The sequence below is a fragment of the Malurus melanocephalus genome, unplaced genomic scaffold (genome assembly GCF_030028575.1).
Source record: "Malurus melanocephalus ecotype Western Australia unplaced genomic scaffold, MMel_1.1 scaffold_123, whole genome shotgun sequence".
Classification (NCBI taxonomy): Eukaryota; Metazoa; Chordata; class Aves; order Passeriformes; family Maluridae; genus Malurus; species Malurus melanocephalus.
In genome coordinates this window covers 1,398,241-1,423,786 of record NW_026623355.1, presented here as the reverse complement: position 1 = coordinate 1,423,786, position 25,546 = coordinate 1,398,241, and the positions used below count along the sequence as shown (strand labels likewise).

Genomic DNA, 25,546 nt, shown 5'->3' with positions numbered 1-25,546 from the left:
TATCTGCTGCTGTCAGGTAGGGGTTTGTGAAGATGCAAGCAAAGATTGTGAAGTTACCCCTCAGCCTTAGTGTTAAACAGTGCTGTCAGTGTCTGCTCAAATGAAATCAAAGGCAACTGCAGCTGCTCAGAACAGATGTAAATTAGAGCACCACAATAGCATTTTCCCCAGTACATCCAATTATTGCTGAAGGAAATACATGGGAGACAACAATGTCTGGCAGAGAGAGGACTTTACAGGGAGTAAAAAGAATCCTGGACCACACTCACAACAGTTTGCATGTAACACGGCAGCTCAACTTGACAGATGCAGGTAAGAAAGAATTAAATTTTCATTCGCCTATACTGTCACAGAGAGATAATCTTATCAATAAAGTGACTTAAGTAGCAGCAGTGCCTCATTGGGGTCATAATTGTTTCATTCAATGATACTGAGAAAAGGTTTTGCACTRCATTACTGTAGTCCAAACATACTCAGCTCATCTTTCAACCACTGGCATGTCTAGGGCTCTCTTCCTTCCCCATCCAACTAAACTAGGTAAGTCAAACCCTATTTTACTACATTACACAATTCAAGGTATGTCTCCATTAGGGCAACTGCCAGTATAGGGAGAAAACCCTTTGACTCCATTACACCATAATATTATACTGGCAAAAATAGTCAAGGTTATACCTGGTAGGAAACAGCTGCCACTTGTGGGAAGCTACTCAAGCTACTCATGTAAGCTCTGTCAGCAAGAGCCAGAACTTCATTCTTGAACACTTGGGATCCCTGAAGTATGATGCATGCAGTGAATGTTACCCCCGCTTTTATAAAATAAACACATCAAGCAAGGAAGAGGGAAAAGAACAGAAAAAATACTTGCTTACCACAAGTCCTAGCACAAGGGTACGCACTCTCTCCCCAATCTCTGGTGAAATGTCATTGCCAAACTGCTGTAAGGTTGTAAGAAATCTCTTCAGTTTGCTGAGCTGCCTAGCTCCACAAGCTGGCGGTAACTGCTGGTTAGCCAGAGAAGAGGAAGAGGAAGAGGATGGCCCATTGCTAAAGCCATTAGGAGGAGATGGAGCTCCATTTAACGCTGTTGGTGAATGGCTAGTGCCATTGGTTACTGAAAGAAAAAGAGATGGGAGAATAAAATAAAGATTGGGGTTGGGGGACAGACAGAGAGAAAAAGGAGACAGCGGGGAAAATCCATCRGCTTATGTTTTCTGCACTTGACCTCAAAATTAATTAAGTTGCACAATCAAAGATAATTAGCCTTTAGACAGAGCTACAGTCTGCAGTTTATATCTATTTCCCAGTAGCTGGTGCTGAATGTTGTAAGGATTGGAAATAACATCAGCTACCTCTCCCACGGCCCCTTCAAAATGCTCCCAGACCTGAAAAGCATCATTTGAATGCCAGCCTTTGTCAGAGAATTTTTAAAAGAGAGGGAAATGGAGAGAGAAAAAGCATGAGTGCATCTATGATTGAAGACCAAAAAAAATTGCTCTTTGGGGTAGAAAAAAACATGCAGACATATTTCATGAAACCTCAGTTTATCTCTGAATATTTTTACTTGTGTTTTGTACACACAACTGACAGCTGTGTTTATAAAACAGGACTTTCACGTTTTAACCTTACACCACCCAATGAGAAGGTTATTTTTTCCAATACAGATTTCCTAGCTGCTAACATATGGAGCACACAAAGTTGTTTGTGCAGGTACAAATGTTGCCAATGCTCCCTGTGGCCTGAAACCTTGCAGCAAGAGCATGAAGCTAGACTTCAGAAGACTTCTCAAGAGACCATGAGCAAATCTCTCTGCTTTTATATGCCAGCAGTGTATCTCTAAAAACACAGCATTTCCCYCCCATTGCAAGGCTGCTGTGAGAATAACTATCTGAGGTACTAAGCATTCAAAATTCATGGCAGCGAAATCCATGTAGACACGCTGAAGACAACAGAGAGTTTTTGGCAGTGATTTCAGTTTGATTCTTATCTACACTCTGGAAGAGAGCAGACAATCAGACTGAGGACATCCTTTTTCACTCAGGTTAGCTGGAACAGCAGCACTCACACACCGTTGACGTTGTTGGAGTCTGATTTGCTACAATGACAGCAAACAGCAAGAAAAAGGATGGCTCCCTAGAAATACAACAGCACCAGGGCACTGGAAGGCGTAGACACACAGCATGTGACTGTACCCAACAGCAGCTGCACTCAGCTGGCCACTGCCCTGGAGAAATTTGCTGATTTCTTTTTGGGGAGTCAATCAGAACCCATCAACATCAAAAATCAGAAACCTGTCTACAATCAAAAATGCATAAGAATATTAGTCTCACTTAYTTCCTATTTAAAAGCACAACCAAGCAGGCTAGCAACTTTAAAAACTTTTAGTGTTTCTCAATGACCAGCCTCTCTGAAGCCAAACATTCCATTCTTATGTMATTTTCTTCATCCGTCATCCTTATTTTTAGGCAGGAAATCATTTTTCATGGTGGACACCTACTACTAGATATAAATCCCTACGCCATTACCATATTTCAATCACTGCCACAAACCTTTGAAGGAGTTTTTGTTGCCCCAGTCACTGCCTTCTAGAGGCACTACGAAAAAGGCTATGTGAATTGTTATCTGGCCTCTGCTTTATCCCAGTTTTTGGTTGCCTATTCTGGTTGCGTGGGCTAGTGAGAACAAGAATTGGAAAAAGCAGAAATAGAGAGAAGCTGGCTTCAGCAAGTTCAGCTCCCTGTGCAGCTCCAGGCCATGCTCTGAGTGCTGCAGAGGAGTGAAGTATCTGAGTGAACAAATATATTGTGATTGCAAGGAGCTCACATGGCCAAAAGTCACCATACCAGGAATTCAGTAAATGAGGATTGGAGAGAATAGCAACATGTCCTGCTCACTACCCTGATACCACCCAACAATTCTGTCACCAGTAAGGGGCTGCTCTAGGCAGAGGGTGCTGCTGCTATGATCAAGAAATCAGAGAAGYGTGGAGTTCATTACCTAGGACAGATACAGGGCGAAGAAAGGCAGCTAAAGATTTCTCCCACAACAAAGGAAATATAGAAATAGTCCCATGATTTCAGCTCTTTCCTTATAATATCTGAATTTGCCAATTGGCAAAGCTGTACATAATTTCTAAAACAAAACCATATTACTAATCCAAAAGAATTTAGCATTTAAAATTTCAAACTACAACATGTCAAGAATTTTTAATCATCTAAACCAAAGAAAACAAAGATATTCTAGACCAGAAAACAAGTCTGATCTTTTAGCCTGCAGGCATTCCTGCTGTAGTAATAATAAATTTAACAGACACTCTGACAAAAGTGACTGTTTATTGTACAAGCTGGAAYGGCTAAGGCCAAACTCCAAAATCTGACAAGGTAAAAGGTAATTAAAATTGGGTTTTTTTAGACTTTTAGTCTTCAAATAAGGAGTCCTAAAAATCAAGCTGTGGTTCACACACCTTCCAAAGTGCTGAACTCAATCAAATAAACAAACATCCAGAAATCATGTRAGTACACTGAGGACTCTAAGTGTGATTAAAGAAGACTGTTGTATTCCTTTTATGATTACCAAAGTTTATCCTGAACTGTGGCAATGGCATCACACTGGAAAACATAATCTGCAAGAACCTGATACTGCAAAAACCTAGAAACAATTTAACTTCAGACTGAAGCAGCTCCAGCATGAMGCTCCATCCAGGATGATTCAGGTACTGGAGTTAAGCAAAACAGACAAATCTTTGCAGGATCAGGGTCACTGGGTTAAATGTGAGTTTATGTGAATAGCTGGCACAAACCCTCCTCACTGTTTAAGTTCAACATAAATTGTCAGGACAKGGTTCCCTGGGATAAGTAGTACAAAGGCCTCCAGCTGGCCTTCTGCATAGAGGTGAATTTTAAATAAGACAGAAATAACAGACAGAAAAGGACTAAAACAGACATAGGCAAGACAAATAGAAGATGCTGTCTTCATTCTGTTTMGGCATATGTATTCTACTGTTCTAAAAATGTTTTATTTAAAACGTGAAATGTAAACACATTCTCATGTTTATACTATTACAAGGCAGTATAAAAGAGACCAAAAAATTTGTAGCTAAATCTTAGTAAGAGAAATGTGGATCATTTCATGGCTGTGAAAAGAATAGTCCAGACAACGTGCCAGATTCCAATCTCAGTTACACTGATACGAATGCAGTGTACATTGAGACTAGTAGTTTGTTATATGTTTACATCAAAAAACTGAGATGGAGATGTAGCCCTATGTGATTTAGAAAAGTGAAGTGGTAACAGACTAGAAACCTCTAGATAAAAATTATAAAGTACTTCAATTTTGGTTTTATATAAATATTAACTAGACATTATATAGCACTGAAATCAGAATTCTTCACTGAAACATATGCAGAAGGAAGATCAGTATTTTTTTTTTCATTACTAATTATCTCCACTTTAAAAACAAAACAAACAAAAACCCTAAGTTTCTATACCAAAGGGAATGAATGGGATCCTTTAAACAACATAATGGCACCTAAGAAAAGGTTTYCTGCCCTTCTCACAAGAGGGCTGATCGGAGCATTAAGTACATGGGAAACCAGCACTTGCTGTTCTTTGACACTATGGCCAATTGGTCAATGAAATAACAACACAACTCTGTGCTGAATGTCTTAATATCTTAAAGTTGTATTAATCTGTTGTGAGTTTAGTTTGCTCAATTACTTTATCACAATACAACCAAATGATGCTCCTGCCACATCATGCACGTTTCCCTTCACCTATTTTGGTTTCTTACATACAGAATACAAAGAAGATGGAAGAAAAGGAAGAAAATAAGACTAATTACACGTTGTGGGCGTAAATGAACTGGTTCTTGGAGCTCCTTGGGTAGTGGGAGGAGGTGGCATGGTTGGAGGCGTCAGCCTGGATTGTGTCTTCACATCCACAGGTGAGTCTGGCATTGTGGAATGCTTCTCAGTGCGATCTGCAACACACACCACAGGAACACACCAGTTTATTTCCCCGACCACACCCCCTCTGAGAAAAACTTAAAAGCTAATGCAAGAAGTGAGTCATTTCAGCATCTGCTGTCAATGATAACACCTGATTATCTACTCCAGTGTGCTCTTCCCAAATAGCATCATCCAAAACCTTACTTAAGAAGGTGCAACACAGATGGTAAGACCTCATTTGTAGCAGCGCTGCATTATCTTTTGTTTTTATTTCTAGCATGTGCAGATGCTACCTCTCAAGCACTCCTGGAGCTGCAATAATGCCACCTCCCTTCAAGGYTCTTATGTTAGCCAGGAGGAAAAAACAGATGAAGAGACAGGAAGGTAATAAATCCCCTTATGACATCTCTTTCAGAAGTAAAACCTGATGCTCTTTAGTACAGGTGAAATATTGGGTGGAATATTGGTTGAAGCCTGCTCTCTTCATGTCTCTTCCTTGTATCACCTGCTACCCTCTCCTCTGCTTCACTTTGTAATCTTATGTTAATATTATGTCTTCTATTAAACTTATGTTAAATACACACACCTCCTGGATCATTTTACCACAATGCCCCTGGACATTCTCACATTCACCAGAAAAATAAACACAACATGCCAAAAYGGTAAGCCATCTCATATACATACAATTATTGTCAACTCAGTACGTTAAGTTTGCACCTTCACATATTAGGAAAAACTTTTAATGTTCAAAACCTGCAAGATAAGCAGGAACATACCTCCCCAAGAAAACAAAACAAACAAAAGGCAAAACCAGGAAGTTCACTCGCAACTAAAGATCTGAGGATACAACACATGTGATACAAAAGCTATAAAAGTGTACTCTTTTTTCCAACATCTTTTTGGATGACCCAGCATTTTTTTTTAACCATTCAAGACTTTATGTTTCATTTAGCACAAAAGCAAAAAATTTAGCACGAAAGCAAAATTTAGGCTTTCCCACTCATGCCAGGAGTTTAGCAAGCCATCTTGAGAAAAGATGAGTACAATGAAGTTTAGCTTTTAATGGGCATAAGTTAAATTCTTCCATCCCTTCTTCGGGGAGTCGGGGCTATTTATTTATACATGGCCTGACAGAGGTCTTCCTGAGCTCCACAAAACTATTTTGTCAAGCAAGTAAGTGTCGCTGTTAATGGGCAAGCATGTAAGTCTGTGGTTTTAATTCAAGACTCGTCACATTCCATAAATTCTGTCACTTCACTATGTGACATGATTCTTTGTTCTTAMTAACAACATACAAACTTCAATGAAAAAAATCATATCTGAAATTTGACAAGAGAGACAGTAACAGAAATTAAACGCAATGCACAGATTTAACAAAGAATGGGTATGTTTAAAAGAGCCTCAAAACACTTAATTATCAGAAAATTTAAATATGAGAAAGTTATGAAAAAAAAAAAAGCGGGGAAGAAGGGAAAGAAAACAAAAACACCCAAAAGTAACAACACATAACATATACCAATCTTTATCTGTCTGAAACTGAAGAAACAGAGGAAAGAAGTAGTAAGTCSCAGATGTGCAACGTGTCAGGTACTGCAATTATAGAAGCCATCTTCAACCCTTGTTGAAATGCCTACAGGCAGTGTAGGGAAAGGGAGTAATTTCATATAGAACTTAGAGGCAAGTTTGGGGAAGATGAACAGTGAAACACCCCCAGAATAGGATGAAGGGAATAGAGATATAAYTTTATAGGATCTGTAATGTTGATCTAAGGTTAGTAAACCTCAGCTGTGGAGGGAAGAGTATCCACAATGATTACCTTAAATATTAAGGYTGGTATACAGATAAGAGAAGTATGATTTGCAAATCAAGCAACAGTATATTATCACATGCTGGAAAACAAAAACTGATTTCTAAACAAATTCTATACATATTTCCTTTCCATATCACTATACTGGAACAGTTAAATCTCTATCTTCAACAAGCCATTAATTCAATATAAAGAACTATGAAAACTCGTCTTGAAATGTTAATTGCTTCCTTAATAGCTGAATTCATCTTGCACTCACCTCAACCAACCTCAGCAACAAGGGAATAAATAGCTTTCAGCTCATGTTGCAACAGAGGGAAAGAGGCACAGCAGTGAGCCCAAGCCCTCCTAAATAAAGGCAAATATTTCTCCCATGCCAAGAAAGGAGAGAGAAAGGGAGGCTTGCCAGAGCTGGTGGGGAGATAACAGTGGGAACTGCTGGTCCATCTGGTTTTCATTCTGCTAACACTCACATTGAACTGTTAAGGAAGGCAGTCCAGGTACACAGATTTGAAGCATGTGGGAGCGCAGACACAGGCACAGAGGAGATGGAGGTGGGTGGAGGAAGGAGTGAGAGAAATCGAGCTCCTCTAACAGACTGCTGCTCGCAGCGAGCAGGCACAGCCTGTATCCTCCAATTCAGCTGGTGATAACTAAAAGCGATCCTGAGCTGTAACCAACAGCACGGCTCTCGCTCCCTCCTTCACTGCATTTCAAAGTTCAGGTTTGATCAGAAACGCGTTCAGATCAGAACAGGGAGACTTTCCCAAAAAGCTGGCAATGTTTTGCTACTTAAATTGAATGTGGTAGTGRGAAATAGTGTGTTGGTTTTGCCCTTGAATTTCAGGTTGCCACTCTACTGTGATCCAAAKGATTTTTACTGCCTCCAACAGTTTGCCACCCAGTTTGCAGATTGCTARACTTATGCACAGACCCCTGTATTTCTCATCTAAATCTATTGACATTAGATTTGATTTTCCCAATTACCTTTCTTTGGACCATTTAGGTAGTGGCAAATACAAATACCCTTTAGTACCACTTACCTTTGCTTTACCTCTTCCTCTCCCTTGCAAAGCCCYAAACCCTACTCTCCCACTGCACGATCGCAGGCAGACAGATTTCTCTCTGATTGTCTCTAAGACTCTGATTCTCTCTAGGGAGTGAGAGACTCCCTAAGTCTTGCCTTCTTTAATGAGATTAAGGCTCTTTTCAAGCACACCTCAAAACATTTCTTACCAGAGTAGATTATTTTTTCAGAACAGAGATACTCTATGGCAGCAGGCAAAAAGTGCTTTTGAAGAAGTACAATGAAAAATGCAAAGCTCTTCCATATGGTTGGAAGACACCATCACACCACCYAGTAGAAAAGCCTTTACATCCCTCTACTCCACCGTCTTATATAACAAAGCCCCTGTGGGAGCCATTCTTTTCTTACTGCTACTGTTTACCTGTTCCTTACCTTTTCCTATGGCTCTCTGAACTCTGAGGGAGCAATGGGACTGGGAGCACTGATCTGTAGAGCTTTGCACCCACMACTGTCCCACCTCCCACAGCCTCAGAGAACCTCAGCAACTCTTCTAAGACACAAATCACTCAGGGGATGAAGCAGTGATGGAGCACGAAGCAGAGCCACCACTGATCAAAGTGTTAACAGTTCTTGTGGTTCAAACTCCTAAAGCCGTTGGTGTCTGAGACTTAGCCTGTAACTCCAGCTTCTATACATCTTTTCTTTTTTTTTTAAATTAGTAAAACCAATAAACCTAACAACCAACACATTTTACTGTAATGGTTGAAAAATARACTGATGATATGAAAGCTAAAGACAAAATGGTATTTAAATCATATTCACAAGCCAATTTCCTTTAAGTCATGTTATTTCATGAGGCTTTTTATGTACAGACATTTTTCATACAAACTCTCAGTGGATATTCTGCTATTTGTACATTCAGAGGTAATGAGGGCTTGGTAGGGGAAGAAAGAATCCCTCAAGAGGAAAAGCTCTAATTCTTACATATCAAAACCTGCATGTGTAAGATTCCATGTATATTTGCTCCAGTTTTACAATATAGGGACATATACACTGAATTTTGCCTTAAATTTGGAAGAACTTCCACCATGTCTTACAATTTCTCAATTGCTTGCATTCAAAAACATATTTATGCTCTTTAGTCAAACCAAACTCCCCATTTGCAAAGCTAGTTCTGACTATCTTTTTCTTCAGATGGACCCTGACATTTTAAACAATAATCCTGAATTAGGAGAGACACACCAGAAAGTTTCATCCAGCAGCATCCCACAGCATCACACATTGCAGAGCATAGCTTGTCTACACAGAGGGAGTAACTTCTTTCAGGTGCAACRATTTCTTCCACTGAATCCCTTTAAACAATGACAGACCTGCGCTCCTTAGCCCAATTCAGATCAAATGGGGCTGAAACCAGAGGTCCTCCMAACTGGAAGGAAAAGGAGACATCTGCAACTCATTCTGTAGTGTTCACTGCAATCAGTTCAGGATGGAGCAAGATGGTGAAATAATGGTCTAGTCCTAATCCATACACACAACCCTCTGGAGCAGCAAGAGACTTAGAATAAATTCAGAAAATATGTTTCAAGTATGCAGAGATCTATTGCATTTGCTTTGGATTATATTTTTTATTTAAAAACAAAACCAAGCAAAACATTTTGAAATACACATTCTTGAATCTCCTTTACAGCACAGAGTGAAGAACTCTGATTTAACCACTGAAATATTTTGCTTCATTTAAAATTAAAGAATGCTGTAAAACCAACTTTAAATTACGATATTTCTTCTGTACATTTCTTAGTTCATGGAATTATACTGTTCTTGYCATTCATTCAGTTTTTATGGTAGAGGTTATTTTTATCACTATATTTAGCTGTCAGGTGAACACTGATATTTACCATAAGCACAGCCAGGTTCTGAAGTTCTAGACAAAACATGCTGGGGCAAAGAGAGATGAGCCCGTATTCAAACTGATTTGCTTTACTTCCTGTACCATACAAGATTTAGYCCATTTTTAAAACAAGGCGGTCTTTTATAAATGGCAACATTTCAGCTCACATGGCACACTTCCAAGTCTAACGCATCAAGGAAAGCTGATGTATGGAACAAAATATGGAATATATAAATACTTTACTGATACCATTTCAATAGCCAATTCAATGTCAAGCATTTCTAGGAGTGGTGTGTTTTCAATTTCCTTTTTTAAATGAAAAAAATKGTGGTATAATACGCTATGGCATTTATTTTACTTTTAGTTAGTGCAAACAGTTCCAGATGTATACTCAAGCATGAAAGATTCTTAAAAGATGCTTTATATTGATTGTAGAATACTTTCTACTTTGGTGCCAACATTTAAAAAATWAAAATAAAACTTCCTAAATTAAAAGAGTCCATTGTCTTGTTTCCTTTAACTCACAAAAAGAGCAAGCCCCACATATGACACAAGGGATTAAAACCTGCTTCCACCACCCAAGTTACAGGAATTGAAACCTAAATCCATGGAACTTAATACTGATGGTTTCTTAGATSCGTTGGGTTAATTTTCATTATTTTGAGAGGGATGTCAGGGAATTTGCAAGCAGGTAACCACAGATTGTGAGAGTGGTGATGAACCTGAAGAAAGACAGCCACAAATCCATCCCAAGAGGACAAATTCCATAGTTCTTTCACCCATAATGCTATCATGCGGCAGTCAGTAAGAACTCGTCCTCCTTTTGAAGTGGCCAAGCCACACAGCACCATTAGCCATAGGCAGTGTTTGTGGAGACCCACAATTCCTGACCCTCAAACTTGCTGCTACACTGAGCAAGACAATATTACAAGGTTGCCTTGGTTGAAAAGAACTCATTTGAGAATGCATGATATAAGCCTGATATGTCTGGTAAAGCCTACTGACTCCATGCACTGAGCCCCTGGGGAAACCAGCAAGTCATACAATGCAGCCATAAAACACGACATTTGGACACCACCACTGCAGACCCTTTCCCAGCCAAGCATGCCTGGGACTTTTTTGAGACCCAGACAGTCTTCATTCCATTCACCTCTTGGCCCTTTTGATTTTTCCTTGATAAATAAATAAGRACCTAAACACAATGGATGTTTTTGTGCTATACACAAGGATCTCRAACAGGCATAACACAGACACAACTTTCTGTCAGCACCAAATGCAGTCACGTTATTGGCCAAGAAAGGAAATATCACTGTTTCCTTTACACTTCCCCAGTAGAGAACTTTTACTTCCCGGGTGATTTGCAGGAATGCAATATCAGAAATCAGGTCAGACTCCGTCTTTTGTCACAGAGCATTAYCTCTGCAAGATTTATCCACCAGGAATCAGAATCTGTGTGAAGTGACTGATGGATATGCACAGCAAAGTTTTCAGATGACATAACATTTCACTGCTTCTTTAGCATGCTGCATATGAAGCTCACACACTGAAGACGACCCTTTTGCAAGAGCAGTATCACAATTTTGCTGCAGTCTTATCTTCATTCTCCTCTGCTCAGATAGCTGAACAATTCATATCACCAGCTATTCTTCAGAATAAATGAAAGCACACTCAATTTACCCATTTATACTCATTTAATATGCAATAGCTAGAAGAAATTCTGTATCCTGGGAGTTCACTGAAGTTATCTAAGGCCAAGTTATAAAAATTTTCTTCAGATGTTGCTAAAAAAGCCTTGAGCGTAATATAATCTCCTCTGTCTCCCAAAGCTGAAAGGGATTTTTGTGCCGCTGCCTCCTGGTTTTGGTAGAGCTTGTGGATGACAGAAAGTAGGTAAACAGTGAAAATGCTTTATGTCATGCTCTTTGTCCACAGTGGTACTTTGACTGGTCCTACCATCATGACAATGAACCAGAAATGCAGGAGCATTCTCTTTGATTTCAGTTCTCTCTGGTGAGAGGTTCTGGCTTGCAAAAAAAACTTGGCCCCACACTCATGGCTTAGCAGCTGAAGGCCAGATAATTACACATATTATAAAATAAGCAATGCATGAGTTCAATCTCAGACTTAAGACAAAAATGTTATGGCTTGCTTTGCTTGGATGTACTATTTTCTCCAGAAAGAAATAAACTTGTCTTACCATATAATTTCCTTTTAAAGGAGGGGAAAAAATAGAAAAATAAACTTTTTTCTCTCATTTAACAATCTGACATGTTTTGACAGTTTCAAAACTATTATAAATCCACTTTCAGTTATTTAATAAAAACTGACTCCTGTTAGAATTGCACCTTTTTTTACATGCCTCTTTTCTCCTTCACCCTTTATGGCTTTGCAAATTTCACCATGTAAAATTGCTTGAATGTGGACATGTAGGGAAGAAGAATACATTTGAAAYCTATATCTACTGCCAAAATAATGGTTTATGAAATACTCAGCGAGAACACACAAGCAAAATAAAGGCCAAACTGTGGCAGCTGTCCTGAGTTTCTATAAGCCCCCAGAAAATAAAGTCTACAGGTTCCTTTGTCATGGCTGAATACACACCAGTTGGCCCATAATGAAGCTGAAGACAATGTGGATTTCTTCTAAGTATCCCACCAAACATCATGAAAATTCCTCTATGAATGAACAACAGTTCATAAATAGTTTGCAGTTAATAAGCAAAGAGTCCCATAATCAGTATTGAAATACCACTTTCCTGTTTACATTGTTTCCTGGATCTTTTTGTTGACAAGCTATCCAAATAAGAACTGTGTGTTTTGAGTGATTCTCTTGCGTTCCATGTCACAGGAATTATTACTTTTATTCAAAACCCAGCTCACTGAACACTGAGGCTCAAGTGAAGTGACAAAGTGGTGCTCACCACCTCTGGCATGAAGAACTGAAAAACATTCAGAGCAACCACTGGCCAAACTCACGCTGCAGCCTCCCCAACAAGTTATGGAGGTGACCACCTCCCCTACATTAGGTGACCAACTCTCTACATTGATTACATCAATCCCTTTACTTGTTCAGAGAAAATCTCCAGTATGCTTSCAGATATGCTTTCCCAAAGGCTCCCTGACCACTAATTCCTTTCCTTTCTGTACCAACATCCCTGGAAGGCCTACCCTTGTCAGGATTACATGCCATTTGATGAACTACAGGTGAAGGCAGACCGATATCTAAGAAACACAAATGCCATGAGCATCAAATTGGTATTGTTTACATGCTCTTATATACTCAACCACACATAACACACATACTTCCCACCAGAAGAAAATCTTATTCTCCCAACACCAACTGAAATTTCATAATCTGGTCTCCAGAAGCATATTTATGATTTTCATCCAAAGTTTTTYCAGGCCTAAATTAACRGTAAATCACAGAATCATAGAAAGGCTTGGGTTRGAAGGGGACCTTCAAGATCATCCTGTTCCAGCCCCCTTCCATGGACAGGRACACCTTTCACTAAGCCAGATTGCTCAGAGTCTCATCCAGCCTGGCCTTCAACATTTCCATGGATAGGGCTCCCAGAGATTCTCTGGGCAACCTGTTYCAGTGCCTCATCATCCTCATAGTAAAGAACYTTTTCCTAAGAACCAGTCTAAACATACCCTCAGTTTGAAACCACAGTTTGTTACACAAAGCTAAAARTCTGAAGCAAAATAATTATGAACTTCTTTATTTTTAATGCACTTAAACAAGTGCAAAGCATAGCTGTACTYATTTTAGAAAAGTCCTAAGAGAATACTGATACTGTATTTCATTAGATTTAAATGGAACTGAAGTATCCAATATAGACTACATAAAGTAATCTAAAGCAACTTATTTAAATTCAGGGAAACGTTAGGCAATAAATTTGTCTGCCAGCAAAAAAGTTACTACAGCTGYATTTTTAAGAGGCATTGCTTATATTTATATAACATGCCAGAAGTCCTTTAGGCTCAAAAAGAATCAAATATGGGTCTAGGAGGTAACATTTTCCATGGTTATACATCTGAAAAGATGACATGGGGACTACCAAGAAGGTAATGGATACATATTTGGTTTTGCTTTGTTTTAAAATGTGGAATATTGTCCTGGGCAAGTCAAGATCGTGAAAGGTATGGAATGGTGGTGGCCAGCCTGGCACAGGCTGCTCCCCACCTTGTGAATCAAGGTCCCAAGTCCCTGCTCTACCAGACTACACCATTTTACCCATCAAAAAACCCAATTCATTCAAGCGGTATTTCACAGTGAAAAGTCTGTTTCATTACACCCGAAGTGCAGGTCTGGGGAGCAAGACCTTACTTGTAATTCTGAATGCAGGGGCAGCCAAACTCCCTCTCCACCATTTACCAGAAGTCTGAGGAAATCTGCTTATTTCTGCCATCTAACACAAAGCTAAATTAGCAGACTAAATGTCCCATATAATCACTAAAAAGTTAGTCTCTCATCTTTAATCTCTGTGGCTGGTAAGTCAGACATAAACACTCCCATATCTATCTTGGTTCTTTGTCTCATGAGAACCAGAAGCATTCAGATTGTTCTCACAGTGTGGCTCCTGCACACAAAAACTGGTGGTCCTCAGTGACCACGCATAACTCCTTAGTTTCTATGCAGCCATTCAAGACAGGTATTAATCCACCAACAAAAATATATAAAGAAACATATTTCCCCCCGAAACCCTTGCTCAGGTGCTGGCACTGTTACTTACTGCCATTACTAGCAAGACAAAAGTGAAATTACAGGCCTTCCCCCATCTTGTCAGTATCATACACGGACAATCTTCAATAGTGAAATTTATTACACTCACCAGTATATCGGCATTTGTAAAAATACACTTTGTAATACTATCATTTCACATCATCAGATRATGCTATTAAAGACATCTTGTATTTACATGACTGACCGTCTAGACCACGTGTGAGAAAATACTCATTATTAGTTACGAGTCAGCTCCTCCCCAGTGCTGCACRTCACCGTCTTTTCTTTTGGGCACTGGATCACATCTGAATGCAGCAGTGGGGAGGTGAGAAAGGGGAAAGAGAGCCTCAGAAACTTCACAAGAAATTACAACCAAAATATCTTCTTAGATGAGGTGATACTACCTAYTGACAAGTAAGCTCACAACCAAAGCAAACACTACCATCAGCAAATCCAAAAGCATGTTCTGAATCATCTGGCCTATCACATGCACAGTTAGAAGTGAATGTGAAATAGTGTAAGCATATAAAGGAAGAGGGAAAGGATGGAATTTGTATATGCTGTTTTAGACTAACAACTATAAAAGCAGATTAAACTTCTTTCTAAAGCCAGCAAGTTCACATAAATTCATGTTGGCACAGAAATCAGGTGACCTCACCCAGAAAGAGATGCTGGGTTAGCCTCACAGCCAGACTCCAGCCCCAGAAACACTCAGGAATATGTGCTTAACTATAGACACTGAAAACAGCTGTAGGTAAACTAATGAGACCACTCACAGGGCATACAATTACACGCAACGCTTCTAGACCTTAAAGCATCACAGCAGTCTTAGTCTTGCACAATAAAGCTTAAAACTTCCTTCTTTTGAAGCATCTTCCCTACGTTTTGAATTTTAAATATCAGACCTCAGCTGAAGCCTGAATTGAAAGAAAAATCAGYGATTACTACAGAACCCACAGAAAATACATGCAAATATTTAAAACAACTTCAGGTATCATAGCATTGCCATGGTTGATGACAGCTGTAAAATACATACTTCATTTCAGGCTCAGCAGATTCAAATTAAATGTTCCGGGGTTCTTTTTCTTTAACAAATACATTAAAAAGGTTTTTATATTTACACAACTTCATTTTCATCAAGCCAGCTAAGCCCACTACTCTAACACAGCAAGACTGACCTTTGTGCATCAGTGCAGCTTCCTTCTTCTGTACATGTGCGTATGCATGTGCCTGTGGATGTGCACACATGCTTCTACACGTTTATGACCAAGTTTCACTTACTTGGTTTTGTGCATAAAAATACTTCATATGATTTTTTTTTTTAATTTTTATTTTTTTAACATTCAGATTTAGAAAAATGTGAGAGGGAAAGAGCCTTCAATTACACAGAAGGGAGTGTTAAATGTAGGGGAAACTGCAGGGTGAGAAGGCAGACACCAGAGAGAAACCACTCAATGATACAAGTGCAAGCGAAATATTGACAAAGTAGAGAAGTCTGATGCATTGCAACTCTGAATGTTCAACCTGGATGCACTTAACCCTTTCTGATATGGTTAAGTTTTGTCATACATGACAAAAATCTCACAACATGCAGATTTAACTCTCTCTCTGCTATGAAAACACCCTACATGTGGCTTTGGGCCTACTGGGGCATGTACATTTGTGTCCCTGCGAGGTGGATTAAGCAGAAGAGAGGCCATTTCTATGAGAAACAGAAGGCCATGTCCATAAGGCTGGACAGGCTTTGGCGGGGCAGAGGGGCTGCGGGAAGGGCTGTGCCCCGGGCAGAGAGAGCCCMGCGCCGCCGGGAACGGGAGCGGACAGTGAGACCGCTAGAGGGAGCCGACATTGTACAGCGACAATGGGGACCCGGACACWSCRGGAACCSAGAGSKGATCGCAYCGASAGGCTTCAAGGAAACTTCTGTCCASGATCTTCAGCCACACACAAAGGGAAGCCTGTGACACCGCTCACGTGTGTACATAGCARTATGTACTATTCTGTGCCCACAGCACCAACAGAATGTTTCGTACTTGTCTCTAAAATTCAGCCATGATCATTTCTTTCTCAAAAGAGCAAACAGACTGCACCGGCTACAACAAAAGACCTTTTTTAATGCCTCCTATTGTCACCTCTYACCCCGGTCAAACTAGTTAGATGTTCTCCACTCCCACCCCTGCCCCCAGTTGCACCTCCCCTCACCTTCCCCTGCTTTGGTGATAGCTTTCAATGTGAAACATTCCAAAAGTGCAATTGCAGCAAGCAGCACGATAAGCAGTGTCATGCTTACAATAAGCAGTGTCATGCTTACAACTCACACTGTATCTAGTCGTAGAAACCTGGATTGTGCACACACAACTATAGCCATGTGACGATGGCATGAACTTGTAAATACCCAACAAAATTTAACGTAATTTCTTTTGTGCACCAAAACACAGAGAACCAAACAAAACCTGGTATTTCCTTCACACTTATAATCAGACAGAGAGATCAAATGGCAAACAGGGAAGAAATAAAGGAAAAAATACTGGGGTGGCTTGCATAGATCTTTATAAAATCCTTTCAGCATCATATATGTGTTGAGAAAGCTAAATCCCAAGGGCAGAGACAATTCAAAAGCATACAGATAGTGACTGCACTGGTATCTCCTATGAGAACATGTTTCTTTATGGTCTTCTTGGAACAGAACATGTAAAACACATCAGTTCTTGTCTGGTAAACTTTAAACCGCCTGGATATGAAGAAATGAAGAACTGAACTGAAACAACTATCCATGGCAAACTCTGAAATTATAAAAATTAAGAAATGGGAAAATAGGTGTACCTGGATGAAATACTAAACAGCTAACAACTGTCCCCAAATGAGTTCCTATCCCTTATCTTTTCCATAATTATTGCAAGTAGCTTTAGTAACTGTGCATACAAATGACCTATTAGAAACTTAACAGGTCATTTCCAAAGGTGATTACAAGCCCTGACTTGCAGAGCTACTTGGGTTTGCAGGTAATTCTGTTCAGTGCCAACAATCTGCACAAAATTAAGGTAAAATGTGCTTTCAAAACACCAAGTGGAAATAAACTTTCAGAAACTAAAAGGTATTAGGTAGTGAGCACTGATGAATCAAATTAGGTCATCTTCATAAATGAAATGTTAAAAAATTTGCTTTTGCCTGTGCTGTGGTGTCAAGACAATGGAAAGGAGGCAGCAATCACATGTCAGAGTTCTTACAATGCCCCATATAATAAATGATGAGTTTAACAGTCAAATCTATGGCTAGACAGGAGAGATAAAAATCATAATCTATCAGAGTGGACATCTGCTATAGAATATAGTATGGACAGCAGAAATATGTGAGTAGATAAAGATATCCAATGAACAACAACAGGATACTTCACCTCAGTGGTCCTTCTTGGCCCTGTTTCTTAATGGGTAGCTGTGCTATTGCAACAAATGAACAAGCAGTAGATTTTGGTTTAGAAAATATTAGAAAACTATTCAGAAGCACAATTTAAGGAGAGTAATAAAGAGCGGGAGTATAGACATGCAGCTTCCTCAGTTGCTGAGGTTGTTGGGAAACAGCAGGAGACAAAAACAGATCCTGGCACTCCCACTGTGAATGGCTTGGGCAGGTTGTAAAGAAATTAACTGAGCAAAACCAGAATAGATTCACTTAAAATGTGCAGGGGAAAAAAAGTAAGAAGAAGCATCCCAAGCCACATTAACCAGAGGAAACTAAAGACATGATCAGCTTTCATTCATATCAAATAAATAAGAAAACAAAACTATAAAAATCTTTGGTCTTAACTGAAACTGAACAAAGACATTGACAACTAACAAATACTGACCTAGTTTATGTTTTAGTATGTCTCAACAATTGAGAAAGAAATGGGCAAGCAGGGTATAAAAAAAAAAAAAAAACACCCTGATTCTGTAAATATGCGATTTTTTTACAGGAAAGAGAGAAATAGAAAATTGAATAGAAWGTGACTCTGCTACTTCTTGTTCTTCCCTCACTTTCTCTTCTAGCACAAAAAGAGAGAAGAGGTAACACAAACACACTGAGATACTACTACACCATTCAGTCAGGCCTGGGATCTTGGGAGTCTCTGAACAGACCTTTCCTCCAGACACCCTAAACCCTTGCAAGAACAGGGACAAGAAGCTGTATGGCCTCATTGGTTCAGCAGAGAACCAGCAGCCTTCTATTTATTGCTCCCTTCTAATACATAAAACAATCTATCTTTGTCTTTTTTTCTTTCTTTTCTTTTTTTTTTTTTTTTTAAACTATCTCAAATGTAGGCTTTAAACACATGCTCTACATCATGTTATGTCATGCTGGAACAAACAGCTCCTCGAAAGGCTGAACTTCCATTTGTGATAATTTATCTAAAAGCTTTGTTTTCTTTTTAACTGTGTATATTTTGTTGGACTGCATCTACTGACAGCTAAATTCCCAAGCCTTCAACCTGCCATCTAAAAGAAGCAGATTCAAAAGAGTCCAAGCAGAGTTTACTGTCAGTCTGTAATGAGAGTAAAATTATAAATCTCTGTACCAAAAGCCAGCTGCTTCATTCTTAACTCTGATCCCCCTCCGTTTTCTTCTGCATTCTCRCTAGCATACAGCTGCAATAAATGTGGCTCTTCTCACAAGCCATGCAGATGTTAACAGTTCTGTAGGACATCAAGAAACATTTCAAGAATCTTGTAAGTGCTGACTAAACTTGCTTGAATAACCCACACTACCTCCTCCACATTCCTATTCAGTAACGTTAGTCTTCCTGAATATATTAAGGGAAAAAAGAATAATTACCATTTAAGCTAAGGCTTTAATATCTAGGTCTAAATGCACTATCAATAAACAAGGAATGTTCTTAAGCCATCAGACAACAGATATTCAGATAGTAAACCAAAGGAAGTCAATTTATTTTTTGTCATGATGAGTAATGTATTTTTCGTTTCTTATCTATGCAAGAGTACTAAAATGAATGTCTGAAAATATGTATTTATAAAAGTCATGGCTGAATGTATTTGAAAGAATKGATCAGAACTACACCAAGATCCTTCCTTTTCTAGTAATCAAATGGATTAATACTAAATTAGAGCRAAGCAGTTCAAAGTGCTACCTAGTACGTTTTTATTAAAGTTGTATTAGCATGACAGTTATATGCATTAAAGATTAAGCTAAAGCCTCAAACCACAGTCAGCAGCAGCAAGAGTCCAGCTGTGCAGGTAGAAGACTAGATACGAAATGCATTAATTAAGTGGGTTTGTACCAGAGATGCTGTTTTAATATTCCTCCCTCTTCAAGCAGTGTGCTGGGCTAGAGCTAATTTTCATTGGAGCAGCTAACAYAGAGCTGTGTTTTGGATTTGTGCTGGAAACAGTRTTGGTACCAGGAATGTTTTAGCTACGGCTGAGCAGGACTTACACAGAGTCAGGGCCTGTTCTGCTTCTCACCCCTCCCAGCAGCGAGCAGGCTGGGGGTGCACAAGGAGATGGGAGGGGACACAGCTGGGACAGCTGACCCCAACTGACCCAAGAGACATCCCACACCATGTGATGTCATGCTTAGCAATAAGACTGGGAGGAAGGTTTTCTGGGAGGCTGCTGCTTGAGGARTGGCTGGGTATCAGTCAGTTGGTGGTGAGAATTTCTATCAATTCACTTTCTTGAGTTTTATTTCTCTCTCATTGCTTTAACCTTTTATAATAATTATCACTATTATTGTTATTATTGTTGTTGTTATAATTACAATTATTATTACTATTTTATTTTAATTATTAAATTGTTATCTCAACCCATGAATAGTCTCACTTTTACCCTTCCCATTCTCTTCCCCTCCTCCTGCAGGTGGGGAGCAAGCAAGCAGCTGTGTGGGATTTAGTTGCCAGTTGGGGTTAAACCACAGCAAACAGCAAGTTTAGCCTCCCTTTTTGGGGCAGGACTTTCAAAACACATGAAGCAGTTTAGAAGCACAGTCATCAACAAAGCCAATAAGACTCACACTCATGTATTACTCCAGTCACTTGAAAAACCCACATCAAATACCCTACCCTGTGTGTAAACTTCACACTTTGAAAACCCACTGGAAGGAGGGCTGCAGAGCACTGAGCATTCACGGCACTGAGCCATAAAGAGATCACAATCTTTGGCAAGTTCAGAAACAAAATGTGCAGTCAAGAGTGTCCATGGCGGAGTTTTGAGATTGTCTCCAGTCAAGTGTCAATCTCAGCAGAGTTTCAAAGAGGACAGGGTAGGGAGAAATAAAATGAACATATCAGTACATTTCCTACAAAGAATCGATAAAAAGACCCCACTCCTACAAAGACTTACATACCTGCTCAACTTCAGACACTTATCCTATTATGTAGCACACTTCAAGTGAAAATCAAGTCTTTGAAGACACAGGGCACAAATAATTTACCATGAAATGTGGAATTYGGGGTATTGTTTGTTCCTTGATTCAGTAATACAGGAAATTTGAATATAAAGCAGAATTGCAATGTGCTATTTTCTAAATGCTTCATGACACTGCTTTTAGAGTAATTTCATCAAAATGTCATAAAAGTACATTTAAGCGTTTTGRGATAAGCAAAAAGACAATAGACTACAACCTTAAAAAGAAGTTGATGTAATATTAACATAAGCTCTGTAATTAGCTAGTCCAAAAACCTCAAGCCGTCTTCAGGCTTCCCCAAACAAAACAAATTGGAAGGAGAAAGCAGGAAAAAAAAAAAAAAAAAAAAAAAAAAAAAAAAAAAAAAAAAAAAAAAAAAAAAAAAAAAAAAAAAAAACCACCAAAAACCAAGGAGAAAAATAGAGAGGAAAGAAAAGCCACATGAGCCAGAGTCCCTCACTGCTGTTATTTCTCCACAAGCGGAAATGCTCCATTCAGTCACGGCTTAGGAGGCATAAACATCATTGAAATTCAAAAGCAGCTCTGAGAAAGAGGACGCCTCAATTGGTATGCAAGTGGTGTTTTCTCGCCCTGAATACATTATGAACTTGCAGCATGCTAATATGCCATGCTATCATAAGCACCAGATGGAACAGTAGGCAGTGTATGTCCCATCAAACCTCAGGAAGATGTATTAATGTTCCTGCTCTTTTTTTTCCTTCCCCTCCCCTCCCCCTTCCCTGCTACAACCCCTCAGCTGTGTCCCCAGACTGGCACATTTCGTAGCATCAGTCACCTGCTCCCGAAGCACAGTTCTCCAGGGTTGCCTCATCTTCACCAGGTGGTGCCAAGCATCTTTTCAATCTTTTTTATCGCAGAAGGTAAAGGCCACAAGACGTGTCAGGCTGTGCTTACTGAAGGGTACCGAGTACAAAAGATAACATCATGAGATAAATGATAGATGAAGAAAGACTTTGGGTTTAAAGCTAGCACAATAGTTTTAAATTATGTATAAACAGCACAGCACAAATTTCCCCCTCAGTACTGTTAGTGAATGAAGAATTGGGGGACAGCAGCAAAGGGAAAGATTTTCTAAGTAATCAAATAAAACASAGAAAACTGGATTAAAGATCTTTGAACTTAATTCCTTTTTTCACCACACTGGAAACCTTTTCAGAAAATATGGATACAGTTCAACAGCTATTTATAGGGTAGGGGGAGGCTTTAATTTTAAAGCAGAGTAAGAAAATGGCACACAGGCAAATTAGCTTACAGGATTTTGATTTTTTAAAATATATATTATTCTAATTATATTCCTTGGCTTTTATGACTAACAAATTGCTTGAAGCTGTATGTAGGATTTGAAAGACATGGAGAATTTTAATATTGCTTTGCATCATTTATTAATTCAGTCTCAAGCAGGTTTTATATTACTAAAGAGAAWTGTGATCTAGTATTCTGTATGAAAGTATGTGCATAGGCATACAAAATTAAAGCACGTATTTTCTGGTGCTATCTGAACTTTTCCTATCTATTCATAGAAATAAACTTCCTATTGAAATACACGGTTTGCAAGAAAATTATTTTCTTTTTCTTCACCTGCTACTGCACTCTTCAGAATGCAAAATAAGGTCYTCAAAACTGAAAATTAAGAGCCTGTGAATTCAAAACACAAGTAAAAAAGACCAGAGGTGGCTTAAGGAAAGCAAATAAATTTTAAGCATTTGAAGTTGGAATGTTCAAGTATTTTAAAACAGGTTTGTTTTTCACAGAGAAATCACATCAGTAAACATTTTGCCATTTTCTGATATTTTAGAAACCACCTGCTGATTTACAAACAGCTCTCACTATGCACGTAAATCTATTATTTTTCCTAACAACGTTAGCCTTCTCATAAATACAGTCAAATTCTACAAGATGCACAGTATTCACAATGCACACGAACCTTTCTGGGCATTAACATTGCTCACAACTTTGCACGAGCTAGATAGAGAAGTTATCTGTTGCACGCATTAGAAGTATTTTTCGAACTATTGAAGGTCTGATTGACAGGGATTTCCCACCACACATCCAATCCTAAATAAGACCAAATAATAGTTATCTTTTTCTTTCAAGCAWAGAATGTTATGACTGTTATTTTGAAATAACAGGCATTATTCTAGCATCTAATAAATCCAGATAGGCTTTAATGCAAAGATGTCTTATGGACCAAGTCAGAAATCAGACCAATTTTTTTCCTTTTTCTTTTCCTACTGAATATTGGGGAACTTGTTTTGTTTCTTAATATATAGCCTTTAAGGGTAATTTGCTAAATCATGATGTGCAATGTGCAAATAAGTCTATTTAAGTCCATTACCCTGTGTTATAAAGTAATTTCTGACACCTTAACAGCACTCAATTTAATTACAATACGCTGAAACAGTAGAGCTGACTCCCAAAGGAACTGGTTTGGATCAGAAGATGATGATATATGCTAGTTGCTCATCAGCTTTCAGCATCAGATCCACCATCAGCTGTTCTCATGAACAATATCAGAACATCTGCATCATCATATTATTTTGTGGCAAAAAGCTCTCCAAAAGCAAGCAATTGCATGCAATAATGTGCACATACCCACACTTGTAAGCAGACATGTTTAAAACCCAGCAGCTTTACTGTAATGGGTAAAGAAGACAAAAAAAAAAGTTTGATTTTGATTCAGTAAGCATCAATTTCTGCAGCAGAATCCCCATTGGGTAATTCATCAAGGCATCTATTCTATATCTAGTGTGGCAAGACAGCGAAAACACTTACAGCCTCCAAAAAGAAAAACACTTGTGACAAAACTATTAAGCATTCCTGGTGATTAAGCAATAGACACTCATTATTTCAAGACTGTCTTGAACCAATGCCCCAGACAAAACCATGCAATCATATCTGCTGCTGTCAGGATGAAATCAAGGCATCATGATTTTCTGTATTCGTTCAAGAAAAAGCAAGTTAGCCAGCAGCATCCACCAAAGCTTTTTCTGAGAGAATACAGAAGTTAACTAAGGAAAGAGTATATAATTTCTCTTGTGGCTCTACAGAGAGATACAGGTCGATACCTTAAATTTAGGTAGTATTTTTACCTTTGGAGCTTTTATAGACTCACAAGAGCAGTTTGAAGAAAAACCTTTAAGGCAGTAATAAATGAAAGGATTCTGTTTCTGCTGGTGTCTGAAGATTAAATACCATTACTTTGCTTCCTCAAAACGAAAGGAATTGGAAATTACTACTCTACCGATTGACATGTCACAGGAAGAAAACTGTCCGGTTAGCTGACAAGCAACCATGCAAATCAAACCCAAGAGGTGGTTCTGTCTATGCACAGGAKTCCGAAGTGGGCAAAGAAAGGCTGTAACGCCGGCTTTGCAGGCAGGGAATTTGGTATACATGCTCTCTAGATTCTGCTTTCATACCAAGCTATCAGATAAAGTTCCATGCACAGATTCGCCTCCTGTGCAGCAGACTYAGTCAATGAATAYAGAAAACTCAAATACACATTTGCTTTTATGACCAGAGAATAATGTAAAAAAAAAAAAAAATGCAAGTAAATTAACAAAACAAGAAAAGAATTCTTMAAAATACTTTTAAAAATTARCATGAGAGATACAGATAGTGTTCTCAAAAAGGCCACCATCTCCCTTCTCCATTTTCAAGGAGACAATGAAGTGGTCACATTGGCTAACAGGAATTCAGAAAAGAAAAATATACACTCCTTACTGCACAAATCCCCTCTAAAAACTGCAAAGGATTTTTGCTTTTGTTTCTGAAGATGCAATGCAGTCAAATTGTGATCTCAGTGTAAAATAATCAAATATTGATTACAATGAAGTAATTTAAATTACTTCTAAGATCTAATATGGATGAGAGAAGCTCTCTCTCTTTCAGGACCCTTAAGTTAGGAGATCCTACAGTGCCATGGAAGGATGAACTCAACCAGTGTRGACCACTTGAATTCTAGAAACGTAGTTGTCCTCCTCCTGTCAGTGGAAAAATGAAAAATAAAAATACCAAGCCCAMGAAGCAGTAAACTCTGATGCAAACTAGTTTCCAAGAAGAAAACTGATGACTTTCAAAGCTATTAAATGACAGTGCCATCTGACCTTGCTGGATATCTAATTACACCCATTCTTTAACAAACATAACCATAGTTGCTTTAATGAGCATCTTTCCACTTTCTTTACTGTGTTACAAGGTCCCTATGTTTCACTTAGGATTTTGCTTTCAAAACTGAGAAATTCCGATTCTTTCTGAAAAAGGAGAKCATTGCATATCCCTGTTTTTTAAAGACCATTTTTGTACATTACAGTATTTATAGCCTAAAACATCAAAAATAGTGTACCTAGTACAGTTCCAAACAAAGAAAATTAGAAACAGTAACACTGTCACAGAAAATGACCTCTCGTAAATTTCTGTTAGACAAACTTTCTCCTAAATAGAAGACAAATAAGTGCGTGCAAATCTAGCTGATATAATTACGCAATCAACAATTATGTGGTGAAATGGACTGGAAAAATAAAATTAAAACAATAAATGTTAATTTGTATTTGCCAACCACGAAAGATGTGGCTGGTGTGCTGCAAGGCRCAAAACCTCTTAAAAAAACATTCTCTTCAAAATTCAAAGAATTATATGAGGAAGTCACATATAGGAAAGTCGGTGTAGATTGCATTCATTTGGATTATAAAACAACTACAATGAAAATTCAAGGCTATCTACACATGCTTATTGCTCTGG

At 38.7% G+C, this 25,546-nt stretch overlaps 1 protein-coding gene across 3 annotated transcripts in view; it reads right to left on the bottom strand.

Moving 5' to 3' along the window:
• RUNX1T1 (RUNX1 partner transcriptional co-repressor 1) overlaps window positions 1-25,546 on the bottom strand; it is a 111,943-nt gene that overhangs the window by 43,203 nt on the left and 43,194 nt on the right. For 2 of the 3 annotated variants that reach the window (XM_057370359.1, XM_057370360.1), the window contains 2 exons: window positions 4,837-4,974; window positions 870-1,111 (listed from right to left, as the gene is read on the bottom strand). In XM_057370359.1, the coding sequence (XP_057226342.1) occupies window positions 870-1,111; window positions 4,837-4,974 (380 nt within the window). Of the gene's footprint in view, window positions 1-869; window positions 1,112-4,836; window positions 4,975-21,581; window positions 21,672-25,546 lie in introns of those variants that run through there. The other variant, XM_057370361.1, reaches the window with a different exon arrangement.